General features: G+C 45.5%; 1 protein-coding gene across 3 annotated transcripts in view; it reads right to left on the reverse strand.

Moving 5' to 3' along the window:
• Positions 1–7,300: 7,300 nt before the first annotated feature.
• The window catches only part of NPL (N-acetylneuraminate pyruvate lyase), a 643,702-nt gene continuing 627,257 nt past the window's right edge, over positions 7,301–23,745 (reverse strand). For all 3 annotated transcript variants that reach the window (XM_069641412.1, XM_069641411.1, XM_069641413.1), the window contains one exon: positions 7,301–7,721. In XM_069641412.1, coding sequence (XP_069497513.1) covers positions 7,543–7,721 — 179 coding nt within the window. In that variant the 3' untranslated portion in view covers positions 7,301–7,542. The remainder of the gene's footprint in view (positions 7,722–23,745) is intronic.

Below are 23,745 nucleotides of genomic sequence, written 5' to 3' on the forward strand. Positions count from 1 at the left end.
ATATGGATTGGTCGATGTTAATCAGGCATTTGCCCCCATAGGACAAGATAGCTGCAACTTTTTGCTTGTAAAAAGCTAGAGCAGGCTTAATCGAAAACTTTCCAAATTTTCGGTGGATGATTAGTCCTTGCCTGGCCAGCGATTTGGCTTTTGATTTTAGGTGGAGTGCCCACGGAATTTCGCTCATTGATAGATTTATCCAGATTCCTAGATATTTGTATGTGGTGACTTGTTCCAATTGTTGTTTTTGAAGAAAGAACACTGGGTGTTTCAGCTTCCCTTGGGCTTTCCGAGTTAAGGTCATGATTTTAGTTTATGTTTATGGTGAGCTCGTTGTGGTCCATGTACTCGATCGTTTTATTTAGTGCAATCTGGAGACCACGTGGGGTTTTTGCAAGAAGAATAATGTCATCAGCATAGATTAGACATGGTACCGCTACGGTGTTAAGTTTCGGCGGGTTGATGTTTGGGGAGTTGATGCTTTCCTCGTAGTCGGATGTGAACAGGTTGAATAGGGCAGCAGCAAGCAGGCAACCTTGTTTGAGCCCGTGCCATGTTCTAATTTTGTTGGTTACAATCCCGTCTGCAGTCATTCTCACCTGTATCTTGGTGTTTGAATATAAGAGTTTTATTGGCGCTAGTATGTCGATAGGACATACCAATAGCTCCATTTCTTCCCACAACGTAAATTTGGGTGTTTGACTTGTCCGCTTTGTGTTTTAATATGTTCAAAATTAGTAGATTTATGCTTGTACCAATTCTTTGCACGAATCCAGTTTGTCGAATTGCTTGATGGTTGGTCTGTTTTGACCATGCATTTAATTTTGTTAGAAGGAGGTTTGTGAATACTTTCCCCAGCGGATCTAATAATGCCAGAGGGTGATAATTCGTCAGATCTTTAGTGGAGCCCTGTTTATGTATGGGGATTATTGTTGCCAACTACCAAGATGTGGGTATCCTTTTGGTGGTGTTGATTAGATCGATTATTGCACCGCAGAATTCCACCCATGTTTTTGGGTCATTTTTAAGAATTGCATTTGATAGCCCATTGGGGCCAGCGGCCCGCGATGCATTTAGTTTCTGGATCGTAATTTCAAGGTCTTTTACTTCATATACGACTTCCCATGTGTTTTCCTTTGGGGTTAAAGTTTTGGATTGATGGTCTTTCCTTATATAGTTCAGTGAAGTATCTGGTCCAGTCTTGCTCGGTAACGTCGACTATCATTGCTTCTTGTTTGTTAGTATTCGAGTTTAACAGGTCCCACAGGCGTCGGGTGTTGTTATTTCTGAGAATAGACATCATATTTTCAGCATTCTCTTGCTCTTGTATCATTTTCCCATTTTTTAACCAATTTTTGAATTTATTTAGCGGTTGTCTTCTAAATCAGCATTCTTTAGTGTTTCCGTCAAGTTTTTTTTTTTTGGGGTAGATTTTAAGACGGTTCATTCTGGAGTTCACCATTATGGGAGGGATGTATATTCTCCTTGGGGAGATACCATTTGAGTCCCATGAACGCTTCAAGATGAAATGGTCGCTTAAATTGCTGAATATATTTTCTGCTTCCTTGATGGCTGCTGAAATTCTTTTCGTGACAAGAAATAATCTATTATAGATTTCTTGTTTCCACATGACCAGGATGGAATAGGGGTCATTGTGTCACTGTTTATTGCGTCTAGGCGGTCGAAGTTCCTGCTGTTCAATTCGGCTGACCATCTCCTGGCACGGGGTTCAAGTCGATGTTCTTCTAATTTATTTCCTTTTGAATAATAGATATGGAAATTAAAGTCACCACATACGATGTGGTCTATACCTTCATATTTCTGTGTGTTGGTGTCAATTTGGGAGAGGATTGTGTCTATTATCTGCTCATCTCCGTGTTTCCTTGGATTCCAGTAGATGTTGGTAGCGCTCAAATGTTTGGAGGAGTTCCCCATGTCATTTGGGGTTTGCTCCGTTCCGGCTGGTATTCGTTTTTTGTGTACTGTGTTTTGTGCACAGCTGTCAAGGTTTGTGTATTTTATGACCTCATATGGAAGGTCATGTCTAATTAAGGTGATGAGACCAGCCGAAGGTCTACCTGCCTTGCCCGTAATTGCGGGATTCGTCTGTGTAAGGTACCCTTTGCAGATCGGAAGGACAGTGAGCCAGGTCTCCTGAAGGCATATTATACTGGCATGATTCAAGCCTGCATGTACTTTGTGGAACAAGTGTGAACGGCCACGTGTGTTCCATGAACAGCATGCCACAAGTTAACTGTTGTCAGAATTTCGTGGTTATAATGAGGTGTTGTCGTTGTATATGTTGGTGCTAGTTGTTGAATCAAGGTCTCTCCAGAAGGGGGTATTGTCAGGGCCTCTCCTGTTACACAACAGCACAGACTGCGAGGAGAATGTATCAGCATTGTGGAAGCTGAGGTCGCTTTCATTGAGGCTCTTGTTGTGCTGGTCCCCGAGCTTGGTGTTTTCCAGGTCCTCGTTACTGCTGATTTCTGAGTACATTTGGCTGTTTTCCAGGGCACACTCATAGTGTGTGTTTTCGTGTTGCTGGGCGAAACATTCTTCTATTGTTAAATCAAATCGAAGGTATTTTATGTCTTTCTTCGAAGAAGCAATTTTCTGTATGACAATGTATCCAAATTACATCCAAACTTGTGTGGTTGATGAATTCAATTGTTTTCAAATCTTTAGTAGTGATCGACTTTAGGTTTGGGATGGCTTGAAATAAACGCAGGTGTTAGTCCTGTTCATGATCAATTTCATGTCGCGATTTATTGTCCTTTCTAATCTTAATAAGTATCAATGAGTCTTGTAACGTGGATCAACAAATTGTGGGTATTTTAGTGGGCTCATTTGTTCTGTCCGACTGGATTTTTTGGCATTTGGTTGCATCTGGCCATCTAGATTCGTGGTTTGGTCCAAGTTATGTCGCTGAGGGCATAGAGGTTAAAGAGTTATTTGGCGAAGTTAAGTCGCCATCTGAGATCTCTTCGCATGATAGCTCAGCGGTTATCATCGAACCTTCTTGGGACTCTTCATAGCCGTCTACTATAATCATTGACGACGTATTAATTTGATCTCTCGATTCGGTTGACTTCTCAGGATTTTCGTTCTCTTTATGTTCTAGTTCTTGTTCAGAGTACGTTGACGGGTTCATTAGCGATTCTATATTTGCTTCGTCGATGTCTTCAGTTCCGGCAGGTGGTATTAAGTTATTTATTTTTTGGGTCCCTTCGGATGCTGTCTTTGTTTGACCTTGCACATTTGATTGTACTGTTGGGCTCATTTTGGGTATGCCCGTTTTTGTTTCTTGACGCTGGATTTGTATAGCTTTTTTATTTTCATTTACACTGTGTGTCAAGTTTCTCAAGAATGCTCTAGAGCCATTCTGGCGCATTTTAGTTTGAATCTTTTTATTTTTTTCCTTTGTTTTAGGTGAATCGCTTGGGTTTTGTTGTTCAAAGATGCTATAGTTTTGGGTCCCGTTGTTTTGCTTTCCTTTGGTGGTAGCTGTTTTGGAGTTTTGGTCGGACGCTTCAGAGGACCGCATTTTGGCAGCTTCACAGGAGGGTGAATCTGAAGTCAGGTCAATTAGCATGGTTTCACTGACGATATTCTTGTTCTCTGTTTGAAGAGCCTTTTGGTTTGTCACTGATGGCTTATTTTTCTGGTTTATGGTTTGTGTTCCATTTGAAGAATGTTTTGTCTCCTTGGGTTTGGTTTGTATATTGGGGCTTTTTGTTGTTGTAATTGCAATAAGAGCTTCTACTAATGCGGCTTTATCTGATATATCTTGTCTTGCTATTTCAGCTAATCGTTGCCAGGTGTAGCTGATCTCCGCTTCTTTGTTAAGACTTTCTTGGATTTTTGCTGTTGTCTCTTCTAGGCTCTTTTGTTTGGCATAGATTGAGGCCAGTAGGGTTGTGTGCTCTTTCACAGTCTCCGTGTTCAATTCGTGAAGCTTTATGTATGGAATCATAGTTTGGGTCGTCACCGCCATTAACATATTTTGCAGATCGACCATAGAGGTCGCTATAGACTCTTGGGGAGCTGTTAAGTCTGCGGCGCAGGTGCAGTTTCTCTGTTCATTACTTGACTTTAGGTTATTTTCCATTTTGTCTGGGCACGTTGATTGATTTTTGTTGGTCATAAAATAGTCCGGTCTAGGATTAATCTCAGTTCTGCTCGTCGAAGGGAGAGTTTGGTTTGTTTTTTTTAACTTTGTTTTTTTCAAGTAGTTCCATCAAAGCTTCTATTTTGGTCAGATCAAGTGATAATCGCTCCATTCATTTTGCATTGATGGGAAGTGCATTTGCGACTTTCTGATTAGGTGTCCTTGTGCTTTCAGAATGATTTTTCCATTGGATCTTAGCGTTCATCGCTCTCTCTTTTTGTGACAGTAGTCGGGGTATAGATGAACGATCCTTTCCTCTCGTTTCATACACGCCACTTGTTCCTATTGACCATGGTTCGTCTTTGATTTCACTTATTGTGGCAGAATGGTTGTGCTCTAGAGACTGCAGTCCCTTCAAAGCAGAGGAGTAGTGCATGGGTGTAGTTAACTGTATACCTTTCAGTATAGTTGGTTTAGTTTCCTCTTCTGCTGGGTTGATCGCTGCATTAGACTCAATCAAGGTGTTCATCGTTTTGTCTTTTGTGGTGTATTGTATCTCAAAGCTAATTTCTTTGTTAGTAAGGTCTGGATTGTCGCTATCTAGGTTTGAGGCTATTGGTGTGTCTAGCATGGTTATTTCCACATCGCTGTGATCATTTTGGCAGTCTACATTGGGTATCTCACAGTCCTCCTGTCCGGAGGAATTTAATAGGCTGTCTGTCATTTGCTATGGTGAGGATGCGGGTTGATGTGCGCATTTCCTCCATAATTTTTGTTCTCATCCTTGTGTAAGGGTGAGTATTGGGCGCAACTTGGTCTTTCTTGTCTGCCATATTTATTACGCTTTTCCTTTTTTTCTTCTCTCCCTTTCTCTCTCCTTTTCTTTCCCTTCTTCTCTTCCTTTTTTCTCCCCTTTATTTTTCTTCCTTTTTTCTTTTTTTTTTAAGTGAATTATTTGGGGTGTCTTTGGCGCTACCATCAGCTTTCTTAGGTGTAGCTTTAGCCACTTATGCCCGCGGCGGCAGAAGGCTCGCAGATCCGGGCGACCAGGAACAACAGGCACACGGCCCCTCCCCCTTTCTCAGTGCAGCGCTTCGGCAAGTCAGCGTGAGCAGCTGTAGAAGGAGAAGACGCCCGGGTTCCGAGCCAGCTGAAAAGAGGCGGGCAGGTAAGGACCTGTTTTGTGTCGGGGGTGGCAAGCGTCCACGGGGAGGGTGGGCTGGAGTTCTTCTTGCTTCCAACGCGGAGCGTCTGAACCACGCCGTAGGACAAAGACAGTGCCACGCAGGTGTCCAGGAGGTCTTGGAGCCGAGTTCTCCCACACCGCTCCTCCATGCCGGCCCGTACAGCGGGCTGGGCAGGGCGGTGTCAGAGGGTTAACAGGGCTCTCAGTCACGTAATTGGGCTCAGTCAGGCAAACTCCAGGGGCCTGAGGCCGTCCCCACTCGCGCCGCTCCTCTATGCCAGCTAACACGGCGTTCAAGAGGAGGCGGAGAAGCAGAAAAGCAGGCAGTAAGCATAGGCAGACAAAGGGGCTCGGTCGTGTAATCCAATTGGAGTCAGAGAGCGAACTGGGGGGGGGGGCTCGAAGCGTGAGGGTCAAAGGACGTGGTGCTGCAATCCCCACAAGCTAGCCACGCACGCCCACAGCTAGCAATTGTCGTTTAGCTATTCCATTGTGGGCCAAGAAGGTCAAAACGAAACAGAGGGGGCTTAAGCGAGTGGGTCAAAGGACAGAGACCCGCAGTCCACACACGCTATCCCCACGGAGCTAGCAGTTCCTGGGATAGATGCTGCATTTGTATATAGAAGATTCAGGATCCAGACGTCTTTTAGTATGTGTTCAACTAGCAATCGGTGGTGGACAGTTCCGGGGCAGACTTAGAAGGCTAAGAAGGCTACAGCACTCTCCCAGGTGCGTTTCTTACCTGGGGCTTCCGCGAATCCTGCGGACTCCTGCAGACTCCACACACCGCGGCCCGTTGTAGGTTTAGCAGAGGCAGTAGGCTCCTCCTCAATAGAGCTGGAGAAAATACTGTGGCAGCTCCTGCAGACTCCACACTCGACCTCCACGCTCCGCAGCCCGCTCCGCGGCCTGTTGTAGGTTTAGTAGAGGCAGTAGGCTCCTCCTTAATAGAGCTGGAGAAAATACTGTGGCAGCTCCTGCAGACTCCACACTCGACCTCCACACTGCGCGGCCCGCTCCGCGGCCTGTTGTAGGTTTAGTAGAGGCAGTAAGCTCCTCCTAAATAGAGCTGGAGAAAATACTGTGGCAGCTCCTGCAGACTCCACACTCGACCTCCACACTCCGCGGCCCGCTCCGCGGCCTGTTGTAGGTTTAGTAGAGGCAGTAGGCTCCTCCTCAATAGAGTTTAGTAGAGGCAGTAGGCTCCTCCTCAATAGAGCTGGAGAAAATACTGTGTCAGCTCCTGCAGACTCCACACTCGACCTCCACACTCTGCCAGGCCTATATTTTATTGCAGTAGCAGTTGGTTATGTAGCCTTTTAATATTGTAGTAAGTCAAAGTTAATTTTGTATTTATATTAGTGAATTTGTAATTGTATATTATAAAGGGGGAAGTGGTGTAGTACCCTGATAATCTTGTGCAGCTGGACCCACTCTGTTCTAGAGCAGTGGTGTGGAGCAGTAACAAAAGAGCAGAAACAGTTGAGAGAGACTGGGAGGTAGACGTTCTCTGGCATACTTCTGGTTATTAAATGCTTCAACTTTCCTTCCAGCTACCCTGCAGCTATACAACATGGTTTGGGGGTGGGCAGATTTGGAAAACCAGATGTGCTTTCCTTCACTCACTTATGATGTTGAAGAACAAAATTGGAATTCTGGCCGGTTCATTATTGTTGATCTTCCAGAAAGGCCAGACAGCATTTGCATCTGTCAAACTGGTTCCACCTTTGGTTGATTCATCAGTCCAAGTGATTGGAAATGAGGTTCCTAAATTAGGATTACTTCTAGATATAAGAGGGGCCAAAAAATAAAGGTTTACAGTATCACGCAATGCAAATGCTCTTTAGAGCCTTCACCTGCCTACCCAGATCAATTATTCTGATTCCTTGTCCCGCTTCTGCATCAGTTGTTTCTACAAATATGAACTTAACATATAATTTGGTGGGCTCCTGGGTGACAGTTTACACAGCAGTTTCGCATACGTCTAACTGACAAATAAGAGATTCGATCATCAATTATTTTATTAGACTAGTAAAAGGGAATGTTATTTCAGGCATGGGTCATTATTAAAAAGGATCCTTGCAGGAGATGAGATAGGAGACGGCACCATGCTGAAATCTGCGCACCATCCTACAGAAAGGAAGTCCAGTCCCCTCCTCTCCTCTCCTTTTTTCCATCACTGTAAGGTGCCGGTACAATCTGGAGGCTGGTACTAAGCAGAGTCAGGATGTCAATTATTAAAGTCTCAAGAAACATGTGACGTCTTCACAGAGAGTGGTTGCACAAAGAGGCCCAGATCCTTCATTTTATCCACTGCGGCAGCAAGATCAATGCTTTTGTTAATCTGCAGGGGGAGCCGTGCAGGACCCAAGTCAATTTTGGAGACAAACGACATGATTCCTTTGAAGTCTGCCAATCCTACTCCTAAAGAGAGAGTGGAAAAAGAAAACAACAGGTGAGAGAAAATGTACAAAAAGCCCAGCGATACAGTCTGCAGAAATAATTCCTACTGTTTATCAAGCAATCAGTTTCATTTTCAGATGGTCCACTCAGGTTATGTTTGGGGCTAGTGATCCAGGGGAGGTACACCTTAATCCTCAGCTTTCTTCCCAAAGCTTAAGTGGGATCTACTAATCAGTGGGTGGCAAACGAGTAAGCAGGTGGGTGAGTATCTGAGATTGTTCTGACGATGGGGGATGGAAGGTGGGGTGACAAACAAAATGTTCATGTGCTCTGGAGGGAATGTGGATGTGCTCAACCTTTGAGTGTAGGTATCTTTAAGGAAGGGAAAAGATGTACACCAGGATTTGGCAGGCTGCCGTGTTCTCCAGGGATTAACAACATTTACCCCATCTTCAGGGGTTTGGCAGACACCATCTCAAATGTAGGTGAAAATGTACACTGCTGGAACCCTGCTGAACAGCCAAATATATAAAGTAACGGATGAAGAATGGGGCAAGAGAATTACAAATATTACTTACCCAGTAATCGTCTTTTTGTCGTTTGTATGTGCTTAGAATCCCATGCTATGTGTTAGGGAGAATTCTCATTTCTGTGCTAATTCCCTCCAACCTTAGACACCCCCAGCTCTTTTGCTGGACTTTAGGACTTTTTAATTTTAACCCTGGACTGAGTGAGACCTTTTTCTCACTCCCTCATGTGTTTTGACCTGATTTGGATTATGTGTTCCCTCTGATTATGGAGTCTGACAAACTCCATAGGCATCTACATTTTGTATGGTGACACACAGCACCCTCAGTGCAGTGTCACAGAGAAATCCTTTAGATTTCTCATAAGGTTTAAATAACTTTTCTTGTGAGAACTACTGTTCCCAAGAATAGTAAAGTGAAATTGACTTTACTTACCTTTTCTCTTTGTAGGTCCAGCACACACCATCTTATGTGGAGTGCTGGGGGGCTACGTAGTAGCCCCTTATCCTACATTCTAATGTAACATTGTTTATGTTACCCTCACTAATGGCTGGTGGCAGTGGTTTAATTTTCCTACCATTGTGCTTTTCTACCGCAGGCTGAACCCTCAGCTGCAGTATAGCACTCATGGGTGACCATTTGGTCAAAATGGCCCTGGTCTTCTTTTTTTTGCCATTTTCTCTTTGTGAGGTCTTTAGTGGGTTTTACTCTGCATGCCAAGCCAGATTTTAGCCCTTTGTTCATTGTGCTTTTGGCCGGCTTCAGTCCTGAAACCCGCCTCTGGCTCCAGTGTGTCTGGAAAGGCCGGATTTGAGGGAGGTTCCCAAAACTCCCCTGTCCTTTGTCTCTAGGAGGGCATGAATGCAACCAGTCTTGATTGGCTGGCTGGCTGTCCTTTTTAGGACAACCACCCTGCTGTTTGAGTGACAGCCTATGCTGTGCATGAACGGGAGAAACCTGCTTAAAAGGCGAGGGTTTTGGGACCACTGAGCAAAGTCGACCACTGGGAGAAACACCCGATGAAGAAAGCGTGAACGAAGCTTGCTGCATCCTCCTGTACCTTTGAATTGCCTGGTGAAGCCCTGCTGCTGATCAACAAGAGAAGCTCCGGAATGGATGACTTCTTCCCTTGGGTTAGTGGGACCAACTAACCCTGAGACGAACTCCAATGGACAACCTTCCCCGATTGGCTGTACTTCTTCACTGCTGCAAGAACCGATCGCCAGGGGTCGAGAAATCCATAGTCTAGTGCAACATCTTCAATCCGGCCAGAAGCTCCAGGAGTCTCCTAAGGACTCTCCAGAAGCAGGACAGCCAGAGCTAGAGTCCCCTCACCAGAGTGCAGGACTCAAGGAGTGAAAGAAGCCCAACTGGTATCCAAGATCTGCAGTGGTGCTGTTTACCGCGCACTGAAACTGCGAAGCCCTGCTGACCCGAAAAGAGGCCATAGCTGCCGACAACCTCCAAATTGCTGCTGCAGGAGTCCTCCCTCTTGTCCCCATGACTGAGGCTCCGGAACCCAGGATCTGCATCACTGCAACAGGACAGAATTCAGCTGGACCACTCTTCTTCCAACCAGAGGTAATGTTTAGACTTGGGGTACTTACCTCAGTGTCTTTAGCTGTGCTCTTCTTAGTTGAGGCTTGCATTGGCTAATTTTGTTGGAGTTGATTCCAACTCTGCTTTTCACAAGTGTAACAGCATGTGACCCTACAAGTGATTTCTACAACACTCTCTAACTTTGTGCAAGACTTATTATCTAAGAAGTGAACCTGCACCATAGACCGTGCTCCATTGACTTTGGCTGTCCTGGCTCCTTGCAGACTCTTCTAGTCCATTGACTTTGATATTTCTGTCCCTCAGAGGTGATAACTTGTTTTTAGACTGTTATTGCTGGGAAAGGCTTGTCTAGACTTCATTGGAAGGTTTAAGTATACTCATATGTCCTGAGAACCTGTTTAACCTTTTTCCTTCCTTTCACCTTTCCTTTGTGCAACCTCAGAATCTGCAAAGTACAACTAGTGATATATAAATGCCATTACTTTCCTTGTGAATGAAGTCACCGCCATGTGTTGGAAGTGTGTAAAAAGCATCTCTAACGAGTATCCACTAAACGTATGCGGATTCTGGAAAAGTATTTTAAAGTATATTTGATTGTTACATATCTTGCCCTTTTTAAAGAACGCTTATTTAAACATTGATGTTAAATAAATAACTATTTATACCTTAAATCATTTACTAGGCTACTTGTATTTGCGAATTTCATTGCTACAGCTCTAATTTACCCCTCTTGAGATAAGCCTGGCTGCTCAATCACACTACCAACTTGAGTAGTGCAGGCCTATAACCAAAAGGTGGGTTACCGAAAACCAAGTAGATAAGTGTTGTGTAGTCTCACACAGTTTTACTACATCAATTCTTACCTAACACTATGCATAGTCCTCCATTTAGTATTTTGTTTGGAGTATTAAATATTCTTTTTTGCATTTTGAAAAACTGGGCACTACCAGGGGAGTTCCTATCACACTGTCCATTTCCTACGTGCACATGGACACCATCCTTTACGCATCAACATTTTCAGATTGTTTGTTTTCCTGCCCTGAACATATTTTTTTGTGTCTAACTGAATGAAGATTGTCTCTATCCACTGTTCGACTTCCCTTGCAGGGAGGATGAGCGTGCGCATGGGATTCTGACCAGGTATAACTCACAGATATACAATTCCTGGGTAAGGAATATTTGTCTATTGGGGCTTGTGAATCTCATTAGATTCACATGCTATGCAAAGATTAGCAAGCAGTACCTGAAGCAGTTGGTGGGTGAGAAGTGGGAACAGATGAGAACTGATTTTTAAGAATTGCTTGATCCACCTTTGATTTGGCTCTTGCCTGTGCATCTACATAGTACATAGTAATGGTGTTTAAATATATGTACTGAACTGCAGCTTTGCTAGAGGGACATAATCAATAAATGCCAATGTTGCTCAGGTGCTGTATGTCGAATGAGCTATAGGTGTAAAGGATACATTTTTATGAACAAAACTGGATACATTTGAGGATCTACGTGATTACTGCGCATCAGGAAATTGCGAATCCGAAAAAGACTGAATAGCAAAATCCTGTTGCGCAGTGATTACATAGATCAACGCCAGTTACCTTTTTCGGAGGTACACACACACAAATGTGCTGCTGACTCTCCTGTACCCCTGCAGCGCCAGTTCCCTCACACTAATGTGGGTTGGAGCTGGTGCAGCACAGTTCTTTTTTCTATTGTTTTCTTTTATGTCCCCCGCTTCCAATGTCATGGAAGCGGGGGACACCGCTGCAACCCCTGAAACCTATAATGCTGAACAAGAAGAGCAGGGGACACCCCCGCTACCCCAGCTCCCCCTGTTCGGCATTATGGCATTCAATATTTTGGTCAATGCCGAATGCACAGTATATGCGCATTCAGCTTTTTTGTTGTTGATATTTTGGGCCAATTCCTACATTTAACAATCCATCCTAAAATAGTGGCCCTAGATACGGGGGCCTCCTCCCGACCTGTGGCAAATGAACAAAGAAGTGGCGTGTTTTCAGATTTAATTTTTTTTTAAAGCCGTTACATTACCGCTCGACCTACATCAAGTGCATGTAAGGCTTGTTCCCCTCTATGCCAAGGGTTGGGGTAGGTAGTTTGATGGATGGATTGGTTGGCATAAAATATTGAGCTATATTTTGTTGAAAATCATGGATGTGTCCTTAAGACCACTTTGCGTTTATGGATACAAAGGGTTCTGTAACCAAGAGTACCTGTACTTAATTCCCTTACTCTTCTAATAGATGTTACCGTAATTAGAAAAGCTACCTTATAAAAGTTCTTTTAACCCCTTAAGTGCCAGGGGATTTCCCCCTAGTGCCAAGGCTTTTTTTGGCGATTTTGGTATGTCGACATTCAATCCCTTGTAACGTTTTTGTTACACGAGATATCTGGGCCAAATGTGGCCCCTTTTTCCCCACATGTAGGCGGTCGTAACGCCACCAAGGAATCCCAGTCTGGTGTAGGCGGGTGAGAGTAAATAACCAAAAAGGGAGAAAATGTTGGGTTTTTTCAGTAAATGCCAATAAAATGATGTACAAAGAAGCTTGAGGTTTTTTCCTTGTCAGTGCTAGGAACAAATAGTTTGCTGTGCTGAATTCCCCATTTTCCAGGCTTTCAAGAACATATTTTGATATGGTAACCAGCCATTTTGTGAGAGGTAGGCCATTTTGTCCTTTTTTTGCAAAGTTGCTAAGTTTAGGAAGGGGCGATTTACGCAGGTCAGGCAACAACTATGTAAGGACAAATTCCATAGTTTGGGGAAAAATCAGGAAAATGACAGAAAAAAAAGGTATGTGATGGACATGGTTGGCCCGATAAGGCAATGGCTTCTGTGAATTTATAGAAAAACAATGCTCTGCTACATTCCCCCGACTCTTCCAGTTAGGAAATCACACATTTTTCATACTGTTTCACAAAACAAGCAATACCACAAGCCAAAAACTGAGCCATGGTACACAGGATTTTTATGCTTAAGGCCTAAACAGGCGTACTTATCATGTGTAAATAAGGAAAACAAATGTGGTGAGGAAGGGCATGCATACATTTTTTGAAAGAGCACAGGCAGACCTTTAGAAGGATAAGTGACTTGTGCAGGTTACAAAAGTGTATAGTGCCTAAAGCAGTGACTAAAGGTAGGTCACATTTGGGAAATGAAAGAGTTGTGTGACAAAGTGCAGCAGCAAATGTGCCGAAATGGTATGAAAACCACGCAAACACAACAAATGTCGTACCTTCCCACGTTCCCCGACGAAAACGTTACCTCACATGTGTGGGTGCACCGACCTGCGCGCAAAGGGAAAAGGCTAAACCACTGGTCCCAAGTCTTTCGGCAGAGCAGATTTTGAGGAATTTTGCTTTTGTGGACAACCTACAGATTTGGGCCTGGGGTGTCGCAGCCACCAAGGAAAACAGGGAACCCCATGCATTTCCGAAAAGAGGACACCCGTGGGAATCCACATAGGTCTGACTTGTGTTAATCGCCCCAGAATTTATTACCCACAATCCCCGGCAAAGTCTGAAATTTGTCGAAAAAACTCAATTTTGGGACATTTCATTCTGGCCACCGGCCGAAACACGCCGCCAACACCACATGTCCTGCGTTCCCACAGGTGTCCCGACAAAAACAGTCCCTCACATGTGTGGGTGCACCTACCTGGGCGCAAAGAGAAAAGGCTACACCACTGGTAACCCCAAGTCTTTTGGCAGAGCAGATTTTGAGGAATTTTGCTCATGTGGACAACCTACAGATTTGGGCCTGGGGTGTCACAGCCACCAAGGAAAATAGGGAACCCCATGCATTTCCGCAAAGTAGAAAACCATGGGAATCCTCAGAGGTCTGACTTGCGTGAATCGGCCCACAATATATTACCCACAATCCCCGGCAAAGTCCGAAATTTGCTGAAAAGAAACTCAATTTTCAGACATTTCACTCTGCCCACCCACCAAACCACGCTCTACCTTCCCGCGTTCCCACAAGTGTCCCGACGAAAACGGTACCTCAGATGTGTGGGTGCACCTACCTGAGTGCAAAAGGGAAAGGCTAAACCACTGCTATACCACAAAGGGTTTGGGGAGCCAACCTACAGATTTGGGCCTGGGTGTCGCAGCCACAAAAGAAAACAGGGAACCCCATGCATTTCAGAAAAGAAGACATCCGTGGGAATCCACAGATGTCTGACTTGTGCGATTCGCCCCAGAATTTATTACCCACAAGCCCCGGCAAAGACCTACATGGGAAACGGGAGAGGCTCCCCTTTCCAACGACACCTCCCTCGATCTGAACGGCACAATAGTACCGCAGATCGACGGGTGGAGACTCACCTTCTCATTTTCACAGCAGCAGATACAATCATCAGAAATATGATTACGGTGAGTAATGCATGTCTTCTGATGCTTCTGAATCTGCTTACAATCACATGCTGTGCATAGACTAGTGAGCAGTACCAGGAGATGGTGGATGGATATGTGAAGGAACAGCAGCAAAGAGTACCGGCACTGTTTCCGGACCGGTACAGTACAACTATGTGGGCGGGTGCCGTCCTGCCCGGGGCATACCTGCCGGGCGGGATGGCTACCGCTCGCAGAGTTCTCACGGGAGCACTGGCACCGTTGTTAACGTTGTTAACGGTGCCGGTGCTCCTGTTTTCCCATTCCCATGGAGTCCAATAGAATGGGGACTAACAAAATTACTGGTGCCTGACTTCCCGTCACCGGACTTGGAATAGCCCGGTGGCACCAGGAAGTCAGGCACCAGTAATTCTTTTACGCGTCTGGCGGCAACCTACCGATTTTACCACTGGACCCGTAATGAGGCCCTATATCTTTAGGTGAACAGTCAATAGGATTGATGTTTTTAGAGTTGCACCAAATGACAAAAGGTTTCCACTTATTGGAGTAACAATGTCCGGTTTTAGGTTTTTGTGTCTCTTTAAGTGTGTCCATGCATGTTAGGCAAGATCTGGTGCAGTACCCTTTGGGTGCACTACAACAACCTTGACCTCCTGGCAATAGGAACCCAACCTTTGGTATAAGTCTGTTCTACACAAGTTGGTAGTGTGGCTGCACAGCCAGGCTTATCTCAAGAGGAGTCAATGTGACAAGTATCCAGATACACACTGATACTCAAGGTTTCTTGATTAAACAATTATTTATTTAACAGTCAGTTTGAATAAGCCTTCTTCAGAAGGGAGCGATATAATAGTAACACACATGCACTCCAAAATACACACTCTTAGTTTCTCTAAATCAGCAAGTACCCATTTGGGATTGCACACAGACACTTCCTAAACCGTCATGTGACTTACATTGCTAGGACACTGGACATTAATATATCACTGGTACATTTAGAGCAATACGGAGCTTGGTGTCAAAGTAAAGGGTTATTAGAATAAAACATGAGGAGATCACACAAATATTCTGAAGCAGGTAAGTACTTTTGGAACTCCCAATGCAAAGTAAGTTAACCCTGTCATGGAATGAAGGCAAAACACACAATCAGAGGGAAGAAGAGTAATTCAAGGAGCTGGGCCAGACAATATCAATTGGGCAAAAGGCTAGGTGAGCTGAAGCACTTCTTGCAGGTAGGTAAAAGTCTTGTACAATGTTTTAGAAGTCTTTGTAGAAAAGTAGAATCAATTTAGGGCCACAAGCTAGGAGGCTTGTGAGGTAAAGAAGCTGTAAAAAAAACTCTACAGAAGCAACCAAGACAAGTCTTTACTGAGAACAAGTAAGGCTACACAACAAGAGATAAGTCCCCTTAGTTTTACAGTACCTTTGGTTATAAGAAAGGTTTCCAGCTGGTTTCTGTTCCTGTGCAGCTCTGCATATCCTGTTCCTGGGCCTCAGTCGTGGGGACAAGAGGGAGGACGTCTGGAGGACTACTGCACTGCAATGGGATGGTCAGCAGCAGCAAAGGGCAAACTTCAATTCAGTAGCACGTCGCGGTTTTAGCTCCTCACGTTTATTGCAAATAGCACCAGCGCAGTGCTCGGCTACCACTCTGGACTTTCCTCGTCTCTGTGGTCCAGCACTCTGTTGAGGTGGCTCAGGCTTGGTCAGTTCCTGCTTCCTGGGAGCCCGGAGGATATTCCAGCAGCTCGGGTCTGACTTAAAAGTGATGCACTCCAATCTGGTGTTCCTCTCCCTGGCACTTCGGTTCCTGCAGCAGCAAGGAAGTACAGCCAGCTCCGAGAGGATGTCCAGACGAGTTCACTTTGGAGTTGATTGGTCCCACCAACTCAAGGGCAGAAGTCCTCCTTGTGAATTTGGAGCTTCAGCACAGCAGCAGGGCTTCACCGGGCAAACCAACGGTCCAGGAGTTGCAGCAGGCGTCTCTTGCAAGTTCTTCTTCGGATTCCTTTGTCCAGTGGTCGACTCTGCCTTCCAAGCCAAAAAGCCTCGCCTTTTATGCAGGTTTCTCTCATTCATTCCAGCCTAGCTGTCAATCACACAGCAGGGTGGCTGTCCTCGCGGGACAGCCAGCCACCCAATCACCTTTGGGTGCATTCCTGTAACCAAGGGGATTAAGCACAGGGAGTTTCGGGCACCTCCCTAACTTCCTTCCCCTGCCAGACACCCTGGAGCCAGAGGCGGGCTACACTCGTGAATCCCGCCAAAGACAAAACGAACAAAGGGACCAAACCTGAGTAAATCTCAAGAAGGACCTTTCCAACAAAAAATTGCGAAAAAAGAAGACCAGGTTCATTTTGACCCATGGGTGCCTTACTGCAGCTGCAAACGCACTACGGTAGTTAAAAGTAAACCACTGCCACCAGCCATTAATTGTAGAAAGGGTAACATAAAAATGTTACATGAGAAACTAGACAAAGGTTATACTAAGTAACTCCTCCAGCACCCTATTGTTAGATGGTGTGTGCTGGGTCTAGAAAGTTAGAAATGTAAGTAAAGTCAATTTCACTTCACTGCTCTTGGAAACAGTAGTTTATCCAAGAGAAGGTATTTAAACCTTTGGGAAATCTAAGAGACTTCCCTGTGTCACTGCACTGAAGGTGCTGTGTGCCACAATGTAACGATGATGCCTATGGAGTTTGTCAGACTCCAAAGTTAAAAGAAACACAGAGTCCAAATCACACAAAAAATACATGAGAGTGGGAAAAAGGGTCCCACTCTCTCCAGGTTAAAAATTAAAAGTCCTAAAATCCAGCAAAAGTGCTGGGGGTCTCTAAGGTAGAGAGGAATTAGCACATTTCTGGGAATTCTCCCTAACAATGCATCTTTGAAGTAATTGGAGATGCCCAAACGTCTTCAGGAGCCAAGCTGCTAAGTGTTTGGGGGCATGGGTGTAGTGTCTCTTACCCAAGTCTTGTGACAACATGTACGGGCAGTGCAGTTTCTTGGGAGGGGAGACTAACATTCTCATTAGATGTGAGAACCATGGCTGTCGAGCCCGCATTGGTGCCCCCAGGATAAGCGTGACTTGTTCCTGGTACAGCTTTTGCACTATTCTGGGAATCAGTGGGTTTGGGGGGAGGGTAAGCAAATCTCCCAGACCATGTTATCCAGAGACCGTTCCCTTTGGATTGTTTGAGGGTACCGAGAGGCGTAATCTATACATTGGGCGTTCTCCAGAGTTGCAAACAAGTTGATGTCTGGATGATCCCATTCTGCAAAAACGTTGAGTAGAATATGTATGTGCAAGTGCCACTCATGTTCTATGGGTAGGTGCAAGTCTCTGTTGAGCACGTCTGCCAGAAGATTGTGTTCCCCTCAAACGTGTTGTGATAGTAGGAACATGTTGTGTCTGAGTGCCTACTCCTAAATGTTCTGACACAGTTTGGATCGCCCTGGAGAGCGAGTGCCCCTGCGTGTTCAGATAGTACATGGATGTGGTGCTGTCTGTGAGGACCAGAACCCTGTGAAGAGTTTGGAATGCTTTCAGTGCTTTGAACACCGCCAGTAGTTCCAACAGACTGATGTGTTTCGCGGCTACTGATGCCGCGCTCTTTCTGTTCTAGGAGGTGTGTTCCCCATCCTGACAGATGCGTCCGTGGTGAGAGGGGCTTCTCTAGCGGGGTGGTAAAGGATTTTCCCTTTAGGATTTATTTTGACCACCACTGTAGAAACTGAACGAGGGCTGTCGAGACAACCACTAGATCGTCCCAATGACCGCATGAGCAGATGGTCGGAGTGGAACTAGGAAGATGCAGGAGGCCATCATCCCTAATAGCGGCATAGCTTTGCATACGGTCATCTGGGGACTGGCTACATAGTGAGGGATTTGAAACAGCATGTTTTGAACCCTCTCACTGGAGGGAAGGACAAGGCCGTCTTCTGTCCAAATTAGGGCCTCCAGAAACCGTTTGACTTGACTGAGGACCAGACTTTTTTCTCATTGATTGAGAAATCCAGATTGAAAAGGGGATTTACTTTCCTTTGTGTGTTCCCCAGACATGTTTGGTACGAGTTTCTGGTTATGATCCAGTCTTCGAAATAAGGATACACTGGAATGGACTGCTGGCGCAAGTGAGCAGCTGCTACTGCTAGAATCTTCGTGAACACCCTCGGGCTGAAGCAATGCCAAAGGGGAGCACCTTTAACTGATAGTGAGCGTTTTCCATCTTGAACCCGAGGTACTTTCTTCGCGCTGGCATCATTGAAACATGAAAGTATGCATATTTCATATCCAAGGTGGCCATGTAATACCACTGTTGTAACAGAGGGATTACCTACCTCCTGAAGAGTTGTCATCCTGACCTTTTGAGGTTTGACATACTTGTTTGCAGGATGCAGGTCTAAAACAGGGTGCATGGTCAGATCCTTTGTGGGTACACTGACGTATATTGAATACATACCCTCATTTACCTGAAGATGAGGGACAACCTTGATCGACCCTTTGTCTAGAAGGAGCTGGACCGTTTCCAACAGCATCTACAGATGCTCTGTCGACAGTTGTCTGCCCCTGGGTGGATGGTGGCGGCGTGGGTGCAGGAATTCTAAGCAGTACCTGTGGGCGATGGTCTTAAGTACCCACTGATCTGAGGTGATCCCCTCACATGCATGTGTAAAAGATGTTTGACTTCCCCCCCCGACAGGGAGACATGGGAGGGGACCCATACTGCGGAGTCATTTGCTAGTAGGGTAGGAGAGCCTTTGGCTGCAGAATTTCTCCCTCTACCCTACCCTTCCCATGTCGAAATCCCCACTGTAGTGGGGACTGGAATCCACTGTAAGTACCCTGACCGGAAAACCAAGGGGCTCCACCTGACCCATACTGCGCCTGGGAGCAAAGGGAGAAGGACTGCCCGCAAAAGGACCGGCGGGTATTGAATGCCCCTTGCTGGACAACGGGTTTGGCTGAGATTTGATTTAGGGATTTGAGAGTCTCGTGCTCTTTTTTTAGCAGTTTCCAGGGCCTCATGGACCACCTTACCAAAAAGATCAGAATCTTCCACCGGTTTATTGATGAGGGAAGCCTGAGTCTCTGTCTTGAAACCCGAATTCTTCAACCAGGCATGGCCCTTTAGGAGAGTCCCTTGAGCGAGGATGCGTCCCGCTGTTTCAGCCGAATCCAGGATGTTTTTTAGGATATTCTGCGTTACTTGGTGACCATCAGCAACCACCGGTAGGAGTTGGGTGGGGGTCGGTTCTGGGACGTTATGGAGGCACTCCTGTACAAGTCCCTATTTCACATCACTATAGCTCGCAATGAGCATGGTGTTATTGGCGATGCTGGTACAAAACGCAGCAGAGGTAGGGACATGTTTGATGAGAGGGTACAGTTTTTTGCAATCCTTGCCCAGAGGAGACTGACGAGGATAGTGGCACTCCCGCCTGTTTCCTGGTGGTAGTAACGACCAGGGAGTCCGGCACCAGGTGGCCTCTGATGTACAGAGGGTCTGAGTGTGCCGGTCGGAATTTTTTTTATACTTGGGGGTTCAATGCCTGAGTGAGTGATGGCGTCACTGAATTTAGGAGTGGAATAGCCTGGCTGACCGGGACCTTCTCTTTAAGAATGTCCTCCACTAAGTCTGAGTCAGGGATGGCTTCCTGGGTGGTGATCTTAAAATGGTCAGCCGCCTTCTTGAGAAGGTTATTAAAAAGCATCTGGTCGTCAATAGGTGATGAGCCCGTGGGTTGAGCAACAGGAGTGTCTAAAAGGATGTTGTCCGGGTCATGGGTTTGGGGTAGTGTGCCAAGTGCCTTGATCATCTGATTAGAGAGAAGACCATAGTGGGAATAGTACTATTCACATTTGGTGCTATTATTGTTAAAACTCTGCATGCTCTCATGAATCATGTTATCACCATGGTGACCATACCAAATGAAATCATGCCTCATCTCAGCAGAGGCATTTGATAGTGTAGGACAAACATTTACTGACAGCCAACATATAGTTGTAAATACACATTCAGGGGCTTGCAGGCATCTGTGTAGCCATCCAAAACGCGTCTACTGCATTTGTTTACATAGGACGTCAATGCCCCCGCCGGGACACACTGCACGCCGTACACAGTCTCATTCCATGTCACACGGGACTTCTGGGTTTTGGCATCGAATAGACACACTGCTACTCATTCCTGGAGAGGAAGTACTAACCAAGATGTATGCGGGATTCATTTAACTGCTCATTAGAATCTGTTACCCTTCTGACCACATTCAACATACCTCAATAAATTACAGAGCGCTGAACCTGCTGCGCAGCGACACACTAATTCACAACGGGAGGACTACCGCCAGATATGCGAGTAAGAACATCATGTTCCGTACGTTTATCTAAGTACTGAGTTAATATGTCACACTCTATGGTATGAGCTTTGTATGTTACCTTCAGATCCAAATCATATAATGCCCCGCTGGGACTTGTATGACTACAAAGCAACAAATTAAGCAGCAATTGACCCACATCTTTGCAACAAGCAGGTAGGCAATGATACTTTTTCCCCAGTCTTATAATTTTATTCATATCTTTTGGACAAATATTATTTGCTACATACCTTTTTTATTTGTTATAGATTGCCGATGAATGGGGCCTCTCATATGCTTGATTACCACAACATATCTCCAATGATCTGAATTGGAATACAATTCTCACCCGTGCCACACTAGAGAGGTACGCTCACTTTTAAGTTCTCATGATCTCTATTTGGCTGATAGTCAGCATGGTGAGAATTTTATTTTTGTTTGTTTATTCTTTTGCTTTTTTGACAGACCTTCTAAAACATGCATTACTTACCGTAAAAGCATTTCTGATGATTGTATCTGCTTAGATTCACATGCTGTGCATATAGTCTGACATCCAGTGGTCACCGCTGAGTATTGCATCTTGTCTTTCGAGAATCAAAAGGGAACGTCGACATGGGCGGGCCTGTAACACTATCCCTAACGTGAAGTGTAGTGTACCCAAAATCCCTCACGCGTCGAGGTCCTTCTGATTGTATTTCTTCTGCCGTGAGGGAGCCTAGGAATATCGTGAGTGAGTACAGAAAAGAGAGAAAGTAGTAAGACGTCTATGTTTCTTCCATCTGAGTGGGGAGGAAGGGTGGGCGTATGTGAATCTAAGCAGATACAATCATCAGAAATGCTTTTACGGTAAGTAATGCATGTCTTCTGATGCTTGTTAATCTGCTTAGAATCACATGCTGTGCATAGACTGCCCAGCAGTACCCGGAGTTGGAGGTGGGATGCGAGAAGGAACAGTAGTGAAAAGATGTCTTAGTACTGCCTGTCCCACCTGAATCAGACCTAGAATGAGTGTCTAGGCAATAGTGTTTTGTAAAGGTGTGTACAGAACTCCAGGTTGCCGCTTTGCAAATTGACTCTAGGGGAACATTTGCAATGAATGCTATAGAAGCCCCAGTGCCTTGAGTAGAATGTGCTCTAGGCTTGAAGGGCAGTTCTCTCGTAGCAAGAGTGTAACAGAGTATGATGCATTTGACAATCTACCTAGAGATAGTAGATTTGGAGACCGGGTCTCCTCTACCTGCTGCCACTGAAACGAAAAACAAACTTGTTTTTCTTAGTGGTCGAGTTCTTTCCATGTAAAATATGACTGCTCTGCGTACATCAAGTGTGTGCAGGCCTCTTTCTCCCATGTTTGACGGGTTCTGAAAGAACGTTAGTAGTTCTATGGCTTGGTTCACATGTAACTTTGAAATAAATTTAGGCGCAAACCTAGGGTGAGTGCACAGAACCACCTTATCTCTGTGAACTGTTACAAAGGGGTCTAGAACTGAGAGTGCTTGGAGTTCACTTACTCTCCTAATGGAAGTAATAGCTATTGAAAAGGCAGTCTTGTAGGTGAGATCTTTGAGACTTGCTTTATACATGGGCCCAAGAGGAGACCCCATAAGTCTAGTCAACACCACGTTCAGGTCCCATCCGGGAGCTGGGTTAGAAACGGGAGGGTGAATTCTCTTTACTCCTTCCATGAAAGCCTTAATTACTGGTATATTCCACCACAACACCTTTTAATGTGATGTATTGTAGGCTGAAAGAGCAGCTAAGTAAACCTTTAACTCTCTAAAGACCAGACCTGAGTCAAGTAAATGAGTCGGGTATAAAACAAAATATGTAGGAGAGCAGTCAATGGGGTTGATGCTCTTAGAGTTGCACCAGATGACAAAACGCTTCCACTTACAGGAATAGCAATATTGAGTGTTCGGTTTTCTTGGCTCCCTGAGTATATCCATACATCTCTGAGGGAGTTGTAGGTGCCCAAACTCTATGACTTCAGGAGCCAGGCTGCTAAATTCAATGTCTGCGGGAATGGGTGAAGTGTCTCCCCTTTGTCTTGTGACAACATGTTGTACGGGCAAGGCAGTTTCATCGGAGGAGATGGAGACATCTCCATCAGATGAGCGAACCAGGGTTGGCGGGCCCATATGGGGGCCACCAATATCATGGTTGCTGGTTCCTGGTGCATCTTGTGCACTATCTTGTTGAGAAGGGGAGTCCGGGGGGGGGGGGTGGGGCTGGGGGAATGCGTAAACAAATTTCCCTGACCATGTTATCCAGAGTCCGTTCCCCTTGGAACGGTTCTGGGGGTACCTGGAGGCGTAATGTTGGCATTGAGCGTTCTCCAGAGTTGCGAACAAGCCGATCTCTGGAAAACTCCATTCCGCGAAAAACATTGGAGACAATGTCTTCGTGTAATGGCCATTCATACTCTATTGGTAGTGGGAAATCTCTGCTGAGTACGTCTGGCAGAAGATTGAGTTCCCCTGAAACATGTTGAGACAGCAGAAACATGTGTTCGACAGCCCACTTCCAAATGTTCTGGGACAGTTTGGACAGCCCTGGAGAGTGAGTGCCCCCTTGTTTGTTCAGATGGTACATGGCCGTGGTGCTGTCTGTGTGGATCAGGACCGTCTTTCCCTGCAGTGGAGTTTGAAAAGCTTTCAGCGCTTTGAATACCGCTAACAGTTCCAACAGGTTTATGTGGTTGGATGCTATGTCTGACGACCAAACTCTGTGTGCTGACTTTTCAAGCAGGTGAGCTCCCCACCCTGTGAGAGATGCGTCTGTAGTTAGAGTGGCCTTCACTACGGGGGTGGTGAAGGATTTCCCTTTCAAGAGGTTCTCCCTCGACCATCACCGTAGTGCGAGAACGAGGGCAGGCGAGACAACCACTAAATCGTCCCATTGTCCGCTGGCCTGACACCACTGGCTGTTGAGCCACTCCTGCATTGGACTCATGCGCAAGCGCGCGTGAGGAACCAAATAAATACATGACGCCATCATTCCTAACAGTCGCATAGCCTTGCATACCGTCACCTCTCGGCTGGCTACATATTGAGGGATTTGAAACAGCATGTTTTGGACCCTCTCGTTGGAGGGGAAGACGAGGCCGTCCCTTGTTCGAATAAGAGCCCCTAGGAACTGCTTGACCTGACTGGGGTCTAGGCTGGATTTCTTCTCGTTGATGGAGAATCCCAGACTGAATAAAAGATCTATTGTTCTTTGGGTATTTGACAGACAGG

This window comes from Ambystoma mexicanum, chromosome 1q (genome assembly GCF_040938575.1).
Source record: "Ambystoma mexicanum isolate Mex_15411 chromosome 1q, UKY_AmexF1_1, whole genome shotgun sequence".
Taxonomy (NCBI): Eukaryota; Metazoa; Chordata; class Amphibia; order Caudata; family Ambystomatidae; genus Ambystoma; species Ambystoma mexicanum.